The sequence below is a fragment of the Chrysoperla carnea genome, chromosome 2 (assembly GCF_905475395.1).
Source record: "Chrysoperla carnea chromosome 2, inChrCarn1.1, whole genome shotgun sequence".
NCBI classification, from domain to species: Eukaryota; Metazoa; Arthropoda; class Insecta; order Neuroptera; family Chrysopidae; genus Chrysoperla; species Chrysoperla carnea.
In genome coordinates, this window is record NC_058338.1 from 17,329,519 (window position 1) to 17,353,482 (window position 23,964).

The following is a 23,964-nucleotide window of genomic DNA, read 5'->3' on the forward strand; positions in this document are numbered from 1 at the left end:
TAATAAAATTTAGCTAAAAAATGCTTTATATGAGCATAGCTTACTTGACAATCTGTATCTAAATCTGCATAATAACCGCTTTTTAGTCGCCGACAAGAGAATTTGGTTTTTGGAATATGAGTTAAAACAGGAAAATCTCGCCCAGGTTTGCCCATAACACCTACAACAAATTAGAGCACGCTAAGTAGATAGCAAAAATTTGGTGGGACAATTTTTATATTTGGTAATATGTTTACCGAAAGTATGAATTATCGCCTGAGTCGAAAAATGTATTGTCTCTCAGTCAGTCAGTATGCGTCTGAAATGTTGAGAAAAATTAAAATTTACATTTTTGGGGCTATTTTATTAAAACAGTCAATTGTTATTTCTTGATCAAGAGAAAATATTCTCATTTACAAACCGTGATAAGATCGAAATTCATTGCTTCCACTACCGTTTGAATCATCGTAGTTTTGTTCATTCGATAACGATCGATCAATTGCTCCAGCTGCTCGTTGTCTTCGTATGGATACATTCGATGACTCATTACTTGTGTTATTTAAATGACCATTTTTTGAATAATCTTCATCCGATGCTGAACTACTTAATGATGCTGAAAATTCTTCATAATTCACTGCACCCATAGTTTTAGCCATTTCAAGGATTTCATTTTTAGTTAAACGTCGACCTTTATTGAAAACTGCTTGAGTTCCATTTTTGTTCTACAAAAGAGGACAAAATATATAAAAACATTTTAATTTAGACGTAAAATTAAGTTTTTGGCAGCCTATCATTTGTAATGTGAAAAGCAGAGATTTGAGGCAGATAAATACTAATAATTTTTTTTTTATCCTTAAAAATCCATTATTTGTTGAGTGCAGAAACGAATTAAGCATCGTTAATGGAAATATTCTGTTATATTGTTTCATTTTATTATTAGTTTGAGTTTTTATACAATGTTTGTATCATTGATGTAATAATTATTGCCTGTATTTTTAAATGATATTATTTATTTTTAGATATACCTAGCCAACAATAACATTATAGTTCAGGAGACGGTATAAGGTTGAACTTCATCCATCCGATAATCAGGTCAGACATATTTTTTATAATTTTATTGATTTATAAACACGATTATCATAGATTTTCTATCGAAAAGTGTTCACTCTACAATTTTTGTTTAAGTTTATTTTTTAATTGGTTATAACTACAATACGAGTTTTTAGCCATTATAGATTAAAATAACCCAATCTGTATAATGAAACGATATAGAAGAATATCCGCGAATGGCGATAAAAACGGTTCTCCACACAAGGAATATATATATTCATTTATAAATTCTTTATAAATCTCGACTCGAGAGTGTTAAAATCAACCTAATTGTAGAGTCGTAGCTCAGTCAGTCATCACAAGAAAAAGACATGATAATTTCAAAGAGATATCGTGGGATTTTATATTTTTATTGTATTTCTATGTTTTATTTAAACAATTGAAATTGAACAACAAACATACATACAAACAAACAAATAATGAATGAACTAAAACAACAAAAAATATTTTTATAATGTATATTATATTCCGTTGTGTTGTGTACCTATTGGACAAAACTGAACAAAAAAAAATTACAATATATAATATTATGCGAATATTGCATAATTCGTTTTTTTTTATTCGCGTTTGAATTTATTCGTTTTAATTATATTTTTGTTATGTAAAAAAAAAAGAGACATAAAGCATACAACAACATGTTTTTAATGTTTTTAATTAAAAATTCATTGTAGATACAACGCGGGAAGTATGCTACTTAGTTTAACGATGTAAAATCTATCTACCTATCCTTGAAAGCACGAATCTGAAGAGGGATAATCGGAGCAAAAACCACTCCAAAAAGTGAAAATCAATTAATTTAATAAAGCATCAAAAAACTTGCAGTGTTTAGTAGGTACCAGGCAATATGACATAACATAGTCGAGTAGCTCGTACTTAATAGAACGCAAAATTTCAAAAATTTGTCTCAATTTTTGGGTCAAGAAAATTGCATGGCCCAAAATTTCTCTTAAGAGACTTGAAACAAGATGGAAAAAAAATTTGCCATCAGTTTGGGCTAAATTTTTTTTTGAGGATTTTTGATCCAAAAAATTTGTTGATTTGTTAAGAAATAATCATTAAGTCAGTCTCTTCTCGGCACATTTTCATTGTTCATTCGTCACTGTTGTCACAGGTAAAACTGCCAGAACATCTTTATTGCAAATACTGAGTGCTTCGAGTGAATTTTTGGCACACTGTCCGGCAATGCGTTTTCGCTAAAGTTGAACGTCGTCGACTCAGATATCAAGAGAACCATCGTGCAAAATTGAATATTCTAGTTCAAAAAGTCGAGCTAGAGTTTGCAACAAAATTTTGCATTTTATTGAGAAAGAGATAAGCTAAATTTGATAAAATATTGCGATGATTTAAAATTCGATTCATAATCTTAAACTGAATCAGTCTGTATATTCCAGCGTTGAGTCTGTTATAAAGCGAACCTTGGCTCTCGCAATTCTATGTCGTATTCATCACAGATACCGCTCCTGTTTGAAGTACTCAAAGGCAAAGTCAAAGAATGTACCGAGCTCAAAATATTAATGGGTATCTGACTAGTCAATGGAAAAGCGTTTCATTAATATGTGCATTTACAGGATTATATTGTTAGTTCAAAATTTATGTGGGCAGATTCTCAATGGGTGGGATTTTGACCCCCAAAACTCCTCTCATGCGCACGCGCCTGTTTGGAGATAATAAGAATTATATGTAATATTTAATCAAATTCAATGGCCAAATTTATGATTAAATTTTGGGGACACAGCGGTTGTCGTATAATCTTTGAACCTGCATATAAATGACAAATATTTTTTATCAAACTGCGTGGGTGAATAATATTTATCATAGTGTCCTTATTTCATATTTATAAATGACAAAAAAAAAATTCTTCTTTGGTAAGAAATGACCTTTGTAAAAGACATCATCTGAAAAGAATAAGAATTGCTTAACAGTTACCTCAAATTGATGAATTTTATGAAATTTGAATTGTTTTTACATATTTCAGTTTTGAATAATAAATTTCACATATTTTAATAAATAAAAAATATGATTATTAGAAGATAGAAAGAATAAATAATAGATAATTATTTGTATATTTTGCAATTTTCACAAGTATTTAATAAAAACACCTCGCGTTGTTCGTTGTTCGTTCCTACATATTAATTAACAAAAATAATTTTAGGTTAAATTTTTGTTAATTAAGTACACGACGTATTTTAAGAAACCAAAATATTATTTCGTTTTTGTTTGGTGTTATTCAAAAAGTTATTTTTTGATTCAGATGAATGGTAAACAGTTACTAACAAATTTAGAAATAATGTTTTACAAACAGTTATGAAATTTTTGATTAGAGCGTGCAATGTGCAATATGCAACATAGTTTATTACACGTAAATGCAATATGTGTTTAACTTTAGATGAAAATGTAATAGATTTAGGGCCGACTAAATTAAAGATGTTGTTGTCAAGGCCATGTACTTAACCGTAAGGCAAATTATTAATTTATATAATTCAGATATCAACCGGCTTTATATAGTCTTTGACCGTTTGGATACTGACAGGGAGGTTGCGGGTTCGAATCTAGGCAGCCGCAGTCTGAACAAATTATAATTGTTGGGGGTGCAGAAGAACGAAGTAACCGATTCCATCCACATCATAAAATGTAATTGTATATATGTAGTTAAATAAATAAAAATTAACAACTAATGATGTGGGTGGCTTCTGTTAAGGCACATGTCAGAGATACGGAGGTCAAACCCCATAAAGCTTTCGATATTACGAAAATCAAGGCAAATATCGAAAAATTTTATTCTTATTTTTTGACTACATTTATAAAGTTATAACAAAATTCATCATCAAAGTTGAAAATAAGGTACAAATATTTTCAACCACAAGTCCAATCTTGTTTTGGCGCGCATACTACCTTAACTTTAAAGTTTTTTGTACATTCATTAAAAAGTATCTATTAGAGATTAGAAACGCATTCAGGATATTAAAAACTATTATCCTATGAAATCCTGTAGGAAGAAATCAATTTTAAATGTCAAGATAGATATAGTAGATGTAGGTATTTCAATTTTTAGTAAACAGTAACTTTGTATAGTTATTTAATATACAAAATTAATTATTATAAATTAGCGATTTGAACTTCAAAGCATCTTAATTACTTGTCAATTGTTTCAGACAATTTCACTTTCAAACTTTCTTTTCAATTTTTTTGTTTTTTTAGAAAATGATTACACTTAAAGACATCTAAATAAGTTGTGAAAACCACAAAATTTATAAGTAATTTTCATTTGTATATTAATTAAAATAATCGTCATAATGGCTAATTTGTTTGAATGTAAGAATACTTACCTCAGATCGTGATGACGTAGCACCGTGAAATAAAATTGCAAGACCTAAAACAAACAAAAAAAAATTATTAAAAATTTGTTCAAAGAAGTAGTAGATCAATAGTGACGTATTTGAGTGTATTATTTTAGCGCTACAAGGTTTGAGTGGGTTGCGTAGATAACATAAATAAAAATTTGTTTTCGTTTTTTCAGGCTCTTAATATTACTCGAATTTTTTCTGAATCTTACTTGCTTCTTATCCGGTAAGTTTTGATGCATGGCACTTAATATAATAATTCATGGTACTTATAATTTTCCCTTTTTCCGCTTACAATCTTTATGCCAAACTATCACCGTCTGATTCTAGGTTTTATGATAGAGTTTATTTGGTAAATATGACCAAGCCAGTTTTTCGATATTGCTCGAATTTTTCAATAATACTAAGAGAGTGGGGTAGGTTATTAGATATGTTTTAAATTATAAGAGAAAACAACTTTTGTATATTCCTTTTTGAAGGGAAAACAACTTTTGTATCAAACATTTTTTCATGAACTCATATATTTGGTATAATTGCAATTTAAAAACCCATAGTTTAACTGTTTTCAAATGGCAAAAATTTATTATTCAACAAATGAAAAGTAATTTCATAGAAATATCTCTGATGTCAACTTCCACAGCGAAATTGCTCAAAAATAAGATTAGGATTTCATTGTAAAATTAATTATTTCATTTTATGCATGTTTTCAAAGTCAGTTCTATTAATTTTTTGTAAAATATATTTATTAACAAATTAACCAGCATTTAATAAAACATTTTTAATAATTTTATTTATAAATTAAATTAAATTCTAAATATAATTTTTTATTTGATAAGGTGAAGGTTAGGTTTAATAATAATAAAATAAAAAAAATTGTTTTAAATGTTTTGTTTTGAATGCACCTTCAGAGTCTTGAAGGTAGATATTCATTTATATTGTTAATGAGTTAACCAACTTAGTATTTGTATGCTGATTGTTAATTATATTTTTATTTAGTTAAAATATTAACTATGAATAGCTTTCTATTGTGACTTCACTGTTGCATTTATGATCTTTGATTTTATATATAACAATTGTGTAAATATGTTTTGATTATATATATTAATCATCTCATAATTAAGACTAGGTATAGACTTAGGCGTTTAGACTGGTCTTTTTTGTATGATCAGAATTCGATTTCAAAAATTTTTTCCGGTCTAATAGTATTTTTTTAATAATATTCTTCTTAGAAGGGAAAAATATCTCCTCAGTCTCTTCGTATTGATACTTTACTTCGTTATATAAAGTGATATTGTGTAGCCAACTAAAGCATAACGACTTGAAACTCCGTGAAAACGTTATAGAAATGCTACAAAAAGCCATTCATTGGCATAATGACATGAAAATAATACGATAAAATAATTTTGTTTCAGCTTGTTGCATTGAAATCTCTTAGGTTTGTACTATAACCAAGCATTAAAATCTTTTGGGTTTCTTATATAATCGCTCATTGAAGTCTTTCGAGTTTATGACGTAATTTATTAAAATATCGTTGTCTAATCACTTGTATAATGAATTGAATATAAACTAGCTATGTTTTCCATCTATTTATTCCTTAATTTCCGAGTTTAATTAAACGGGATTTCTTCCCTTTCAAAAACTGACTGGGGGAATTTTTTGAAATACTTATTCAAATATATGATAATAATAATATGATAATATTGGGGTTTAATCTCAGTTTTTCAGATATCTATCAATAACAGAGGACACCCACATTATTATTCTTTTAATCTTTAATTATTTTATACTACATCCAATATATAATTGAATTTTTATGATGTGGGTGGAATCGGTTACCTCGTTCTTGTCCAGATTCAAATATATGTAGCCTTCAGATGTTCAAATCTAAGACGTAACTTTATTTTGTAAAAAAATTGAGTCGTAAAAATTAATTCTAAATCTACTTTGTATCTCTTTCCAGTATATTTCTTTCAAGTTCTGTGAAAATCTTTTTATAACAACCGTTTTTCAAGGTCGAAGTCATGACCAATTTCTTGAGAACTGTCTTGCGTTCATGTTGCTCGTAATCTTCTATTTTATGTCTTATTGAGTTTTTTTTAGTGTTTCAAAAAATGACTCTGGTCGGTTTAATCAAGTACTTTTACCCAATTTTATAGATTTCTGAATGTAGCCAGGTATCAAGTCAATAATTGTTTTATGAATCGATACCTTTTTAATGAGTAGTTATGACGTAAACTGTAACTCTTAAAATTTTTGTATGTATAGGTAAATAATTGTTATTACATGCAAAAAATATCAATTTCAACATAAAAATTCATCTTTAAAAAATGAGAAATAACTCTTTAATAATTAACCGGCATACTTTTATATAAAAAAAATTAAAAAGCTTATTTTTGATATGAACCATAAAATCATTTTGTAAATATTTAAATAATATACAATTTTGAAAAAAAAATAACAATTTTGTTAATTTAAAAACATCAAATTATTGTGTAAAAAGAAATTGTCCAAAAAAACATTTTGAATGAATAATTTAAATGGCTCTTTAAAAAAAATTAATATAAATTATTATTATAATGAATTATAATATATATTTATATTAAAAATTAGAGTTAGATAAACTGCAACCAGTATTTCACAATTAATATTAGGGTAATGTGTAGTACCCCAGATACAATGTACTTTAAATCACTCTACACTTTCTCGACAAATATTGCTATCTATTAGATAGCAATTATATGAGGATTAAACCTACATAAAAGAAAGCAAGATCCTTCGAGATTATTTGTAACCAATGACGCAAAAAGAGGGGTGTTATAAATTTGACCGCTATGCTTGTGTGTCTGTCTGTGGCAATTAAAGGTAATTTAATTGGGAGTGTTATTAGCTATGTTTCAAGAAAATCGATACAGTTTAGAAAGAGCTACAAGTAAAAACCGCAATTGTCGGGGTTTTATAAGTTTTGCAAAATTCACTTGTTTGTGTTTAAAATAACATTCTACTTAAATCACTCCTTATTTTTGAGTAACTTAAAATTTTGTGATGGTACAGTTTCAAAAGACCTATCATCTTGGATCAAACGACGTTCAAAATTAAGAATTATTTCTCGAAAGAAAGTTTAGTGAAGTGAGAAAAAAGATACCCCGACCGGTCTATAAAAATTCATTCAACCCGAATAAAATACCAGATGAATCTTTTACACGGATACTCATGGAATAGGATGCCTATAAAAGTGACTTCCTATGTTTCAATTGTATATAAATTATATGATAATATTTTTGGTGCATGATACATTATGATATTGCACCATGGATCACAAGTCTTGTACTATGAATAACAAGTTAGCTTAAATTTAATCAAAAAGTGTGTAGAAAAATAGTTCTATGACAAAAGACTATTATTATACTTAAAAAACATATACATTCAAAAACAAAAGGTAAATGTTGTCCGTGGTACTACATTCTCCCCTATTATAATAAGATTTGCATTGGTAATTTGTAATAAGTAATAAAAAATAAACACTTAGCATTTATTAATTTAGTAAATTGAAATAAACTAATAATCATCAAGAGACGAACTAGTTTTAAATATTTTAATATACTTAAATACTTTTAATGAGATAATAACAGTCATTTCAATAATATTTTTAATATAAATATTTACATACTTTGATTCTTAAGTACTTACATGCAACACACCTTCTTAATTTGAAATATAAAACGTAATATCTTTATATAATCGTTGTTGTGCTCGATTGTAATCGTGTAACACTTGGAGAAATTGATCGATTTTGTTTTATTCAGATGATGATATATTAGGATCTCCTTCATAAAATTCATTGCTTTACTATGACCCTTGACCCTTTTTTTGCGGTGTAATCATTGGGATGCACCGTGCATATCTTTAGTGGAGTAAATACCATATTGCATGCTTTCTTAACTTCACCTCCTCATTTTTGACCTCGCATTAGGGGTTTTAAATTTAAACTTTCCAGCAAAGCAGACGTGCAACGGCTAGTAATAATATCAAAATAATTGTATTGATATTTAATAGTTACGACTTAAAAATCGAATCATATAGGGTGTCAACGAAAATATTGCACATTTTTCTAAAAAAATCAGTTATTCTTGTCGAAAATTTGTGGAATGAATTTTTAACATATTCAAACGTTTTAATTAAAATTTCACCCAATTACATTTTTTAACAATGGCATTACTTTCAAACTTTTTGGAAAGCTGTACCTTCCTCTTTAGAACTTCACAATGACACCACGTCTTTGAATGGGAGTATATTTAGCGAGATAAAGCCTTGATTAATATTTTTCAAGTGAATTAATAACGCGATATAAAACGATTTTTAAATTATATCAGACAATAAAATATTAATAAATAATAAATACTTATTTAAACATTTTTGGATCAACAGAATTAAGAAGTTATTTTTTTATTAAATTCTTATATAACATATTTTAAATACTATTAAAATAACAAATTGATTGTACGATAAATAAATTGAATCTATTAATAAAAAATAAATATTTCTATGTATGGAATAATGTTGTACCTTGGAATACAATATATATTTATATGTTTTTTCAAGGATATTTTATAATATAAAAATGGGACTAGTCCCATCTTAATAAGTATTACTGAACATTATTCACTTAAAAAAACTATATTTATATTTTATTAATTTATGATTCATGATACATTATGGTCTTGTACCATAATGCACTAAGATCCTAATGTATCTAGGATCAACATCAATTGAAAACATATCTTCATATTGTCGCTGTCACATTGATGTCAATATGTTTACACCTTTCAAGACACGGAATTGTGTATGGTTTATCATATTACAATCCATGATCAAATTGACACATTGCCATCAAGGTCCAACACTTTATCCTTTTTCAATAAATAAAATAATAATATTGTTAAATTTGTCTTAGTTATAAAACTATATTAAACGTATCCAATAAAATGTATTATATTAGTTATTGTTATAAATAAATATACATAAATACCGGAAATAAAAGTTGACAGCCAGAGTTAATGTTTTATATTATACAAAAAAATAAAAATAATTTTTAATGTAGCTAAACAAACCATTTAACTGTGTCTTACAATATATTGAGATATTCTATCTTCTTTGTCATAGATTACGTAGTGGCCAAATTACGTTGATTACTTTTAGTTTGATTAAGCAGATAAACATTATTGTTAAAAGTCGCTATGTAAAAATTTAAGAAAAAGAATCTAGAATATAAATTGTTGATCGGTTGCTATTAAAAAAATAAATAATAGTAAAAATTAGAAATTGTACTTTTCAGTTTATTTGATTATTTGTCATTTTTTTGATGTAATGCTAAAAAAATAAAGCTGTTAATTGATTTCAAAAATAATAATAAATATTTGTCTAAAAGTTTAATTAATTAAGAAATAACCAAATATTAATATCTTAATCCAATCATAACAATTATCTTTCTGTGTTTTTAGCAAATTGGTAGCACTGTATTCTAATAAGCGATGATCCAAATGTCCGAAAATATATGGAGCTTAAACATTCCATAATGCAATTTTTGGGTCATGTTACGATTTTTGCATAAATCTGATCTAAGACCAATTGTGGTGACCATTCTCGGTTTTAAATTCATGCGATTAGTAACCTAATAAGAATTGAAAACATCAAAATTCATGTTAAATGAATTGGACTGGGATTGGTACAGGTTGGAAAAGCAACCTTAGTAAGCTATAATAGTTACAATGGGTAATTGCCTTTTGCAATAGTTACAATGTTTAAAAAGCCGTATTTGTATAAAAATTAACTTGGTAAATCGCCATAAATTAACTAAGAAATCACTGCTTGAAGTGTGTTGCACAACTTTTGAAACACAATCTATATATTATAATGGGTTTTCATTTATGTTATTGTTTGTTAATATATGTACAATGACATTTGATTATCGACAGTGTTGTGCATTTGTTGTTTTGAAAATTTTAATTTAAGCTAATTTAGTCATTCTATTATCTCAATTAGTAAGGAATTACTATACTCATTATTTGATAGAAATCATCCTTGTACCATGAAAGCTTGAAGACTAGTTTATCATTCTTTCAAGTTTTAAAATATTTGTTACAGACGATTATTAAATAAAGACTGGTCTATCAGTTTACTGTTCTACATCCCAAATTTGCTAAATTTTCCAGTCCGGATATAATAACCATTTTAAAAACTTATCACTTTTTTAGACGAAGTAATCTACAATCACCTTACTTTCTAGAACCGTTTTTTTCACTTTATTAACGAGTTTTTTTCCTCTTCTGATGGAGTGTTAATTATACCATAAGATTGTTTGGACATTCAAATGAAAATTAATACCCTGTTTTAAGTTTTTGACGTCATACATTCTGTCGTAACTGTCAATAAATTAGAATTTCATTGTATCTAATTGTAAGTAAAATAGCCGTAAAAATATTTCTTATAGAAATTTGTATACCAAACAAATTTTTTTTCATTTCCGATGTTTTGTCACAAAATAATTCTCTTTTATTTCCGATGACCCTATAGAAATCATTATATAACCATTTTTTCATGATATCGAAATCATATAACTATCTAGTAAACTGAACTTTCATCTTTAACTTTCTCTCCAGCTCAATGAAGATACAAGAATTATTTATACGTTGTAAAACAAAATTTATGAGGTATTTGGTAATTTATTAATTTTATCGAAAAATTATAATTAATAATTTTCTGTCGTTACTTGGTAACTTTATGCAACTTCTAATTTTTAACCCCCGAACTTAAAAAATAGGGTGTGTCTGTGTGTGTGTCTGTCTGTGGCATCGTAGCGCCAAAACAGATGAACCGATTATAATTTTTTTGGTTTCATTTTAAAGGTGATTTAACGGAGAGTGTTCTTAGCTCACGTGAGAGTTTAGGCTTCCATATCCGAAAAACTGACGATTATGACATATAAATATGGCTCAATTCATTTCGAAAAGTAAAATGGTAAAATAATTAGGTAAGTCAAAACAATAAGTCAAAAGAACAAGATCAACTCGTATATTTAAATTTCAATTAAAATATTTCCAAAAATTTATCCCAAAATATGTTGTTTGAAAGTATTTTTACTTTATTTCAATATAAAACCGCCAACTTCGATATGAGTTTGTCTTTATTTTAATTTTTTTTCAGTGTATCAATACACTAATTCCATCCATATTTCTAAGCACTTGGACAAACTGATAATCCTTGTTTGATTTTAGACACGTCCTCTGCGACTCTTTACTACTTCTCACGGTATTCAAAATAATAATCAACTGCTTTTTGGCTACAAATATCTAGCTCTAAATTATTGCAAAATTTGGAGTTGATAGGTATAAAACCTAGATGTAAAAATATATATAATTCTCATGATGATAACGGTATATCTATTTTTAATTTTAAGGTATGTACACATGCATTCTCTTCAATATAAATAATTCAACTCTTTGATGAGTGATGATACATAGATACTTATTTAAAGTTGACTACCTTGACAATAACTAAATAAAACTCTTGAAGACATAATAAATATTATACAAACAATGTAATCACACTTTAATAACTGAACTTTTTTTATTTTTAATAAATGAGAATGAATTCTTAGATAGATGTTTATATAAAAATATATTTGTATATTATTAAGTATATTATTATTAGGTATTTATATTTAATTAATTGATATCTAACAGAAGTCATATAACAAGTTAACATCATTTCTGATGTCATTAAAACATGTTTTTAATATCTATGCCATTAATAATAACTCTTAATTATTGATCATCTTAAGTTAGTTTAATCATCTTGGTGTAATTGTTTGGCATTCAAAACAACGATTATTTATTTAATTATAGAATCCATTCTTATTTATAGAACTTTAATTATTAAAGATTATTTAATTAATGAGAGCTGTAGGCGTTCGGAATAAAATTTCAAGTCTACCTCAAATCGTAGATCAATTTTGATATCTATTGAGGCAACAAAAGAGCTCCGAAAAATTTTAATTGATGACTCAATCCATTTCAATGTGATGTCTGTGTGTGTGTGTGTGTGTGTGTACGTATGTGCGTATGTTCGTTCGGATTCTTTCGTCTCGATTATCTCGCGAACCAGTTATGACATTAACACGTGACTGGACTTATTCGACGCGTAATCGTGTATTTAAGAACTGAAAGAGTTTTTAGCAGAATTAGTTAAGCCGTTTTTAATGGTAATAAAAAACTGGGAAAAACTGAATAAACAGAATCTAAAAAGTCTATAAAACACATCATTTATCTATGGAGATAATGATCGTTCCAGCATAAGCTGCAGTAAATGTTCAAAGAATAATCTATGATGAAGGCTAACAAGACCTTTTTTTTTTAATGATTTTCCCCCCTTTGGGAAGTTAGTCGTGTGGACTACAGGGGTCACACTCACACGACTTCAGTACCACAACGAGTATGTACTGCCAATTTAATTTTTCTTATTTACTGTAAAATTGGTTTTTCGGAGTTGGAACTTTTTAACTTATGATGGCAGATTTAAATTATAGTTAAGAAGATTTTTCGTAAGATAATTTTCATTTGAAAGAGTGTGTGCGCTTTCTGTCAATAATTTAATATAAAAAACACTATTTTTAAAACAAATATTCGTTATATTTTTTTTTAATTTATCAACATTAAAAAAAAAAGAATGTTGCAAATTGGTAATTCGTGAATCCTTGACTTTAATGAATATTTAAATTTACCATCCATAAATATAATCATTTACAATAATTTTGATTAAATTAAATTATATTTTAAATTAATTTTCAGTACATCCTGTTAGATTTTTTTTTCTTGTGTACATATAATTATTACAGAATAGAAAGGATTTCTATTTTATTTATTCTTATTGAAAGTAATTTATTTTATTTAATGACATTTATACTATATTTTAATTCATTGATTGGGTACAGAGATGTTTTAATTAAGGAAGACTTATTATTATATCTACTGTTTTAATCCTTGAAATAACGGTAATTGCTAAACAGAGAATTTATTCCTTTTTTATTGTCTGACTTGAGAAGAGTTTGGTAAAATTATAGCAAGTCAGCTAAAAAAACTACAAGTCTATAGGTAAATAAAGTTACTATTGGCTGAGTGTTTGTACATTCAAGATTCGGTGGAAATGAAAATGCTGACAAAATGACCAATGCTGGAAAATTAGAAGGGTATGTAATCCATTTATCGGCTCAGGACTGCTGTACCCGCAAATTCTGTTATATCCGAAAAGCACAATTAAATATAAAATAAAGAAAGAGCGATATGATCTCACTTGGGATCAATACTAATGGCTAAGATAGTCCATGCTCTTATAAAAAGTTTCTGAGCGTTTGGAACTAGGAAAAACCAATTGAAGATACTTACCTGCTCAATGCAACATATGCAAAATATCAATCTCACAAGTTATTTCGGGAGATTTTGTTGTGAAGAGGTGGAAATCAAAATTCGGCTTCAAAAACATCGGTAAATAGTTTCAGGATAATCTTAATATTTTACTTTTTCATCCGTCGTTAGCCTATCATATTTAAAACGAAAAGAAATTGATTGGGGTGAGATTTAGAAAATTTTAGTATCTATAATAAGCAAATAGTAGTTAAAAAATTAAACAGCAAATGAAAATTTAGTAACTGATTGCGGTAGAAGCGTTCTATTTAGAAATGAAACTGCAGTTTAGCTGCCCACGCGTTAAAAAAATATATTTCATAATAAGGGAATTTCTTCTCTAATGAAATTTGAAAACAAAGTTGATTGATAAATTTTCAAAAACAATTGTATTCTGTCGATTACTATAATCAAGACATAATTTGGATATTATTCATCAACACAATGCAACCTGCCCATAAACGTTTATTATTTATATTATACAGTTACGTATTTAACTTTGTTCTCTTGTTAAATATAGTGTAGTATACAGTCAGTGCACAGAAATTGGCTCAGTGTTTGTCCTGAAATACATTAAACCTGGGTTAAAACTTCGCATTAGAGCATTTAGCTTTTGAAAAAGCTCATTATTTTCTCGACGTTCATTTAGGCGGCCTCTTTTCGTGAGCGTATAATCTTTTACTTTTTAAAGTCTGGAAACACATTTGATATTTATATGACTTTCATTCCCTTTTTCAGTTATTTTTATATTTCAAGTCAATCCATCGATTACTTTTCGAGTTTTGCGGTCATAAACGCACGGAAGCTAAATTTTTATAAATAAGATATACAATGGGTATAAAATCCATACTAATATTATAAATGCGAAAGTAACTCTGTCTGTCTGTCTGTCTGTTACTCTTTCACGCCTAAACGGCTGAACGGATTTTGATGAAATTTGGTATGATGATAGATGATAACCTAGAAATGGTCATAGGTTATAAATAATCACGCCATCGTTCTTAGGGGGTAGGCAGTAGGCAGATAACTAAATTGAGTTAGTGATTTTTAATCGTTTTTGTTGGGACTTTTGCTCTTTCACGTCTAAACGGCTGAACAGATTTTGATGAAATTTAGTAAGGTAATAGATGGTTACCTAAAAACGGAAATAAGATCAAAATGATCACGTCATCGTACTTAGGGGGTAGGAAGTAGGCAGAAAACTGAATTGATTTAGTGATTTTTTTATGGTTTTTGCTGGGAGTTTTGCTCTATCATGCCTAAACGGCTGAACGGATTTTGATGAAATTTAGTTAGGTGATAGATAGTAACCTAGAAAAGGATATAGAATATGGGGGGAGGGGTGAAAGTGGGAATGTTGCCCAGCAAAGCGGGTAGTTCATAGCTAGTACTATTATAAATAATAAAAAAGCAAAAGCACACAATCTCAAGTGGTCCCTTATCCAAGTACTGATTGTGCCCAATTTTGTTTAGCTTCAGGGATCAGTTGTAAAGCGGTGTTTTCAACGTGGCATGTAAGTCATGTGGTAAACTTGTCGCTTCCGAGATGACGGCTAAACTAGAAATTTTTATTCTCTACTAAAAAACGATTATAATAAAATCGCTCAATGGGGTCAAATCATCGTATAATTAATTTTGATTAATTCTATTAGTGAATTAAGTACATGTATTTATAATTATAATATTTCTTAAGATTTATATATCTCAAAAATCGAGTCGGGTTATTTTTTTGGATTAATTCACCTCTGCATAAGTAAAAAAATGAAATTATTTTTGTATTAAATTTAATAGTAGTGTAATTTACTTTATTATACTTGATAAACAGTTCTTATTTTAATCTTCATGATACCTATATATGAAGGTACCTTAACTCTTGTGTAAGATTCAGATTATATAGATGAGAGTAAAATGTTTATATAATTGTTAAAGAGTGAAGAAGTAAAGACTAATATTATATACCTTTAAAATACATTTATTTATTCTTCAAGAAGAACGCAACAACCTTGATCCCAAAATTCAGTTCACATTGATAAATGAATCACGTTTTGCAATAAAAAGTCATTTAAAATCCATATACACAAATATATATTTTATATATTTACTAATAGTTAAATAAAATTGTTCGAGTAATGAAATTTATACAGTACTAGCAGATTCCCACTCGCTTTGATGGACAATTTCTCCTTTAAAAACAAAGACTATCACGTTATAGCCCTCACTTATCCTCCCTTCTGTTCACAATTTTACGATTTTAAATTTTTGGTGGCGAACTGTAACTTTTTGAAAATGAACTTTGCCCATGATACTCGCTGACAATGTAACATTCTATAGGTCCAATCATTGTGGATCAAAACTACCTCATCACCGAGTTTCATCAAATTCCAAAACAAAATTTTTTTTTGCGTTTTTCTCGATTTTTACAAAGGGGTATCCCTTAAAAAAATTGCAAAAATTCGAGATTCTTGAATCTTCAATTTTGATAAAACTCAGTATATAAGGTAATTTTGACCCAAAAAGTACAAAAATCGGGTGCATTTGATGACTGGTCGAATAGTTTTTGAGATACGGACTAAAATCGAACCAAACATTGCGATATCTCATAAACTCTGCATTGTAACTTATTAAAGGTGAAATAATTAACAAAATCGGCGAAGTAGTTAATTCGAATCATACAAACTATCATCCCCTTTTCACAACCAAAACTACAGAGTTTCTTATAAACTTTCATCCTCAATTTGACCCTTTAAAGAATGAATTTTTATGAAAAAAGTAAAATAAACTTTTATCTCAAACCATGAGCTTATATATTAAATTTTATAATTCTAATTTCAAATTGTTTCAAATATTTCGTACAACGATACAATAAATTTATTATTTTCGAATATTGGCAGATTTCGATGCCACTACAATTGGCTCGCATCATTTTTTCTATTTGCATTCTCTGTAGCCCCACTTACTTGCTAATGCTGTTCTATTGTATCTTGCCTTACCGGTTTACACGTCACTACTTTTTTTAGTAGATTTAGGTGTAAATGTGGTTGCCACATTTTTAAGCTTTTAAGACATACGCCAAAAAATTTGTTTGCCAAGATAAATTGATGAAAACGACGGGCATGTCTGCGTTTTTTATAAAGGTAATATAAGACAGGCGTAGGCAGTTATACGCGTACTTTTTTTAGGTCTCTCTCTATAACGATCAATCGTTTGGATGGCCACATTACGGTTCTAGGCTATTACTTCTATGATCATATCTTATCAAAAAACCAATTGAAAACGGTTGTTTGCTCGAACACACTGATTGCTATATAATTTATTAGTTCATTATTAAACAAAGAGATGATGAGCATTAAAACAGTTAATCTCTCTTTTATATTAATTTAATTATAAAATATTTAGTAATTATTATAATTATTATTAATCATCTTAGCAAGTTTTTAAAAAAACAACAGAGGGATTTTTTTTTATTGGAGTCAATTATTATTTTGTTTGAAATTTGTGCCTATGAACAAAAACCGTGTATTAAAAAGTCTTCTATTTTGTCAGGTACAAGGTTTTAGTTCAAACAAAAAAATTAAGGTAAAAAGACAATCACTTTTACTTATGTAGATACCAAAAGTAGTAACTCAGGTGGAAGATGTTTTTCTCACAATTAAACTTTTGATGCAAGGTGCAATTAATAAATGCGGATTTTTGAAATGTAAAGGCTATTTATGTTCTTTATTTTTGTGGGTATTTTTAAATATAATAAAATGTCAAAATTTAAATCAATTCTGATGTATATTTCGTGAAATTGATATTTGTTAAAAAAATAATTTAAACGTATTGGAAAATATTGTAAGTAAATAAAAAACCTTTGGCTAAAAATAAAATACTTGAATACGTGAAGTTGTTTGGCGGCCGTCTTACATCTAAAATTAAATAATTTCAAATTTCATGTTTAGTATTCTCTATGAGCATAGTAGATGGTAGAGATTAAAACTGCGATCGAATCTATGGGGGGTGACATAAATACCATTAAAATGAATCAAAGGAATCCCTATTAAAGGACCCCGCAAGATAAGATAAGAAAATTACTTTCTGTGAAACTTTTTCAAATCGCCCCCAAAATGTTCTCCAGATCGTTCTGATCAAAAATTCTCACTGCCACAAAATGTTTTAACGGGTACTTTTCGAGCTACGGGCGCACTATCATATACTATTAATATAATATATGTATAGCTTTGATCGCCCTTAGCTCGAAAATTACCCGTTAAAAAGTTTTGTGGCCGTGAAAGCTTTTGATCAGAACGATCCAAAGAACATTTTGGAGACCGTTTGAAAAAGTTTCACAGAAAGCTATTTGCCCATCGAATCTTGCGGAGTCCTTTGGTGGCGGAAATATTTTGGAGGTGCAGCAGTGAGGAATTAGAAGATACACATTTTGTCTATTTTAAGTTTTTGTTAATAAGCAATTCTTGTTTCAGCCCACTTGATGGGCAAAGGTAATAATTCAGTTTATCCTAACTTGCCAATTCATGTTGTTTTATTTTTGTTAAACTATTAAATTATTTTGTTCCTGCCGTAACACTAAAACTGAGTTTATTATGTCACTCCAACAAAATAAGAGAGATTTTATAAGCTTGTAACGTCTTTTTATGCCTGAAGAAAATATGATCTGTTATAAGGTCGTTAAGAGCTTTTGTCTTAATTGTGTATTATAAATTCGATGATTGATAAAAATGCGCAAAAGCTAAGAAAAATATCGATTCGGAAAAATAATTACATATTCGTGCCATCAATTAGAAACGTATATAAACAATTTGATTTAATAAACAGGAAGATAAAAAAATGATTTATAATATAAATCAATAAAGAAAATTAAATTCATAAAAAATGTTGAAAGAAATTAAATTATAAAATAAATTCTCAACGATTTATGATTAATTTCATACCAATCTATATGCAAAAAAAATTGGACATAGTCAATTGATTTCGGGTTATAAAAAGATTTATTTGAATCAATATTATTTGAGATAAATGTGTAATTTTAAATTATTATAATTTTCTATTGGTACAGGTGTCGCTTGGTGTTGAGTATGCAAAAATTATCGAGAGTATTTCTGGTATATTCTCGTTCCAATATAATGCTCCTGGATTAAGCGATTCCAAATTTTGAACTCTTATGGAACTAAAATGTAGGGTGGTGAAAGATTAGGCTTAAAAGTTTGGTCCGCGCGAAAGGTTGTTCCGAACATTTCGGAAATTGTAATGATCGTCATTACAGTTGGGGGACCTCTTTTGGGTCCTGTGGAAAACTGTTTAATCTTAGAGGTCTCCCGACTGTTATGACGATTTTACTTGTCATAACAATTTCAGATGAAAATATTTCCTTGTTTTCATACTTTTAAGAGCGCGATTCCATAATTGTCGGGGTTTTAGCTTTCGAACTTTATTTTATTTAAACCATTTTGGGGTTATCATTTCACGAGAAAGTATAACAACATATATATATTTGAAAAGTGCTATCATAGCTTTATGTACTCTAGAGAGCGCCGTATTCTATTTAATGTTACGGTATATAGCCTATAACCAGCGGACGATCAAGACGCTTCAACCGATATCTCATTTGTCAAATTATGAGAAGTAGTTTAGAAGCTCGGAGGGTACAGTCTAAAATACATATATTTTAAACTATTTTGCGGTTATAATTTCGTGATTAAGTATAACAATATATATATTTTTGAAAAATGCTAACTATGCCCTTTAATTTGATACCAAACACATTATAATTAAATGGAAATTTATTTTTCGATCATTTCGATAACTGTATGTTCTCTAGAGGCCGCTGTTTCCAATTTAATGTGATGCCACATAGGTTGTAGCAAGCGGGCGATCAAGACGCTTCTAACGATACCTCCTGAACATTCATCTATATCGTCGAACACATAACCCTCGTCATTGTATAGTCCGGGTAAAAACTCAACAGTTTTGCATAATCAATCACATTTCCGTTCTGTTTTAAGATAAATACCTTTTCAAATATAATAAAGATTATAAAATATACATAGATCTATAATAAAAATATCTATGATGATCCATCACAACACCGTGTTATGTGAATCATTTGACCTTTTTCATTTTAAGAAATATATTTAAAAAAAAGTACGAGTATACCTTGATTATGTTCAAAAAGAATTTTTAACAATAAAATTCAAAATATTTGTATACAAATTACCATTGTTCTTAAGAATGCACGTTTAAGGATTTTTATCAAATATATCGATTTGATCGATGATAATCGATTTTGTAATAACTAATTATAGATTTGTGAACTGTTTAATTTTGACAAAAATACTGTTATTACGTTTTATAAATAGTGAATTGTGGAATTAAAAATATGTTCGTGATTAATGCAAATAAGAATTTTTAAAGATAGTTATTAAATTTCTGATTGAAATCTATTGAATTTGCAACGAAAATCGACACTAAAAATTGCATGCTATTTGATTATGACTGTGGTAAAATTAAGCCGATTTTTATACCATGTATATGAAATATACTAAGGTATACAAAGTTTAGTCACAAGTTTGTAACGCTTAAAAATATTGATACTATGAACAAAATGTTGGTATATGTGTTCATACAATCACCTAATTAATGCATTTTCGATTGTCTGTCTGTCTGTCATCATGATTACTCAAAAACGAAAAGAGGTATCAAGCTGAAATCTTTTTTATAGCGTGCTGAGGAAGTAAAAAGTGAGGTCGAGTTCGTAAATGAGCAACATAGGTCAATTGGATTTTGGGTCCATAGGACCTATCTTGTAAACCGTTAGAGATAGAACAAAAGTTTAAATGTAAAAAATGTTTCTTATAGAAAAATAAACAACTTTTGCTTGAAACATTTTTTCGTAAACATCACTGTTTACCCTTGAGAGCGCAAAGTATGCGCAAATTGTATAGTATGTATTATATGGAAATATCAGTTATATATGTGTGACATGTATGTATGTGTAATGTGACAGAGTAATTAACACTGTCTCAATTAATAAAGTTAATTGTTTGCTTTCACTTGATTTATTTTATTTTTATTAATAAAATAGCAGAAAAAAAATACAATTTTACTTTTTCAGAATATTATTGGTTTGAATTCTTAATGTTATATTCATCACAACTTGCTGTTTCAGTAAACGATTTTTGGAATGAATCAAGCATGTAAATAATTATATTAATATGTGTTTAAATAATATATTTGATTATTATTAATTATTTTACAATATCTACTATTATTTAACGTGACTGTGAGACTCATTTGAGAAGAATTTATTTCAAATTTTAAAATTAATATATCTACTTACTGTGAGATACATAACCTTTGGTAATGTTTTATTGGAAATATTAGTAGGTATTAATCATATTATGAAATTTATCAAAATACCATATATTGACCTTATTTGACCTGAATTATAGTCAATCTTACACTTAGAAACTTTTCTAGTACTAAATATAATGATTAGGTACAGCTGAGATTATGACGAATTCTACAGATATAATGAGACCTACCTAAACCAACCAAATTTAAATCTGTAAAATTGATAAAAACTTTTCAATTATTATATAAACTATAGTTTTCTATTTTTTTAATTCCTATTATAAATATGAAAGTAAGGATGTTTGTTTGTTTGTTTGTTGTGCTTTCACGCAAAAACTAATTAATGAATTTGAGCAAAACTTAACAATAATATAGCTCATAAATCAGAATAACACATGAACTATAATTTATAAAGATATATTAAAAAAAATTAAATTTAATTTGAAATAGTCAAAAGATTTCATGGCCATCTTTTCTGATATACTCAATGCATTATGACTATTTTATAACACGGTAATCTTGATCAATCTTTACTTTTTAACCCAGTGAACCACATTTTGTTCGAAAATTACAATGGACTGTAAAAATTTGAACAGTATACTCCACCATTTTTGAAAGCAATGGTATATCAAAAGAGATTTTTTACAGACTCATTCACGGAAGCCTAACTTTTATTTTAGAAATTAACAATATTGTTCTACTTGTGTACATCAAATAAAAATTCATTATCCATTTGTTATTAAATTAATTTTAATATGTGGTTTAGTATGATTGTAGACAGTTATAAGACAACTAGATTTCATTAAATAAAGATGGGTTTGTCATAACAAAATATCATTTTAAAGTAACTATACAGAGTGGTTCAACAAATAATTTAGTCAAATGTTTCATGATTTTATTTCTCGTGGAAAAATTCATCGCTTTTATAGTGGAAAATGTTATTAGGTGGAATCTTGCCAACAACATATTAAAAAGTTTTAAGTTTTAGTGTAATCAATGAGGTGAAGTCCGTTTGTTAGCAATGCAAGTAAATATAAGTTGAATTTTATTTTGTTTGACCATTCTGTAGGTACATTTAATATTGTTATTTTCATCATGTGAAGATTTGCAGTAGTTTTTTTTTTGTACACTGTATTTTTTTGTACATCTATAATGAAATATGAATATTGCAAAATATTAAGTAGAAGATATTATTATTATTATTATGAAATTATTTATTTAAATGAATTTTTAAATACTGTATGTACTTACTATGTTATGTAGGAAAATCATTATTACTTTAGTTTGAATTTATTTCATCAAAATTTGTTTAATGACCTGTATATAAAATATTTGATGAGGGTACCATACATTTATTAAAATTTAATCTTAATATCTTCAAAAAGTTGATTTGAAGTCAGAACTGAACTGAAAAGGCACAGAGGTAAAACCAAATTGTCCCATTACAAAATCACGCGTTATCATAATAGCTTGGAAATGCTAAGTAAAAATAACAGTAGTTTGTCGATAAAAAAATGTTGATTCACATCTTATAATAGCTTGTAGAAAGTATAATACCACTCTCCGAGGTTGCTAACACTGTTCTCGACGAGTTTTTTTAACAAAATTTTTTAATAACATTTATATATATTTAGATACATATTTGACGTATCTCAATTGAAGTGAAGTTAAAACTAATTAATATAGAACTAATTGATATAGCAAATAGGGGTGCTAAATTTAAATTTAATCTACAGTATCGACAGCAAAATATTTATGCGGCAAAAGGGGAAAATTTTAAAACGGGATTCTCCAACCAGGAACTTCGGGACGCTACCCCAGTTACCCTGTTGTAATTTTAGCTTTGTTGAAAGTTCAAATGTTTATACGATTACACGAAAACAATATCATTCTTTAAATGATTTATGTCATTGGAACTTTGATACGGCTACTCAATGAGGCAGTAGATAGTTGTCTAGATATGTCGGCTACATTCGTCAGCCCATTGCAATTTTAAAGTTTTTTTTGTACAATTTGTAAATCAAGTAAAATGTTTTAACACGTTCGAATCTGCTGTGAAAAAATGTTGATTATCGTTAATTTTGGACTATTTGTATAATAAAAGTTGACTCATCAGTTGTAAATGCCATAAAACAAAATTTTGGTTCAATTTGCTACGGCAAAGTTGCAAGTCTAAACTGTGCAGCCATATTTTGTGAAAGCTGAATTCCTGAATTGAAATTCCTAATAAATTTTCAACAAATGTGGCTTATAATTCAAATCAATTTGTTAATTCATTTTCAATCGCTTCAGCATATGTTAGGAATTTTTTTGGAAACATTTTATTTTAATTTCCATTATTCTTGCATGTTTTATCCAAACAATTTGCAATACATAGCAAAATACTAATTTTCCCTGATTTTTGCAACTTACTTTTCATATAATTTATACTTTCAGTGCATTTTTGAAGTTAATTAATAATCAATTGAATTAAAAAATTTTCAATTTGTTTTGAACAATAGATCCTCTTTATTTCATTGAAAATCAATAAACTCTTGCCTTGAACATGTCTTTAAAATTATTTTTAATAACAAAAAACAAAAAATTATCCAAAGAAGGCTACTTATTTTGTATTTAATAATAAAAGAATAGTAAATGAAATAAAAGAGAAAACTGCTTTATAAATAATATAATTCAAAGCTACTTAAAATAAGTATAGTATTATGAACAAAAACAATTTAAGACAATAA

The 23,964-nt window shown here is 27.8% G+C and overlaps 1 protein-coding gene across 3 annotated transcripts in view; it reads right to left on the minus strand.

Moving 5' to 3' along the window:
- LOC123293194 (dual specificity protein kinase splB) overlaps positions 1–23,964 on the minus strand; it is a 99,209-nt gene that overhangs the window by 3,877 nt on the left and 71,368 nt on the right. For 2 of the 3 annotated variants that reach the window (XM_044873928.1, XM_044873927.1), the window contains exons 3-5: positions 4,416–4,459; positions 401–701; positions 45–160 (exon numbers count right to left, since the gene is read on the minus strand). In XM_044873928.1, the coding sequence (XP_044729863.1) occupies positions 45–160; positions 401–701; positions 4,416–4,459 (461 nt within the window). The remainder of the gene's footprint in view (positions 1–44; positions 161–400; positions 702–4,415; positions 4,460–23,964) is intronic. The other variant, XM_044873929.1, reaches the window with a different exon arrangement.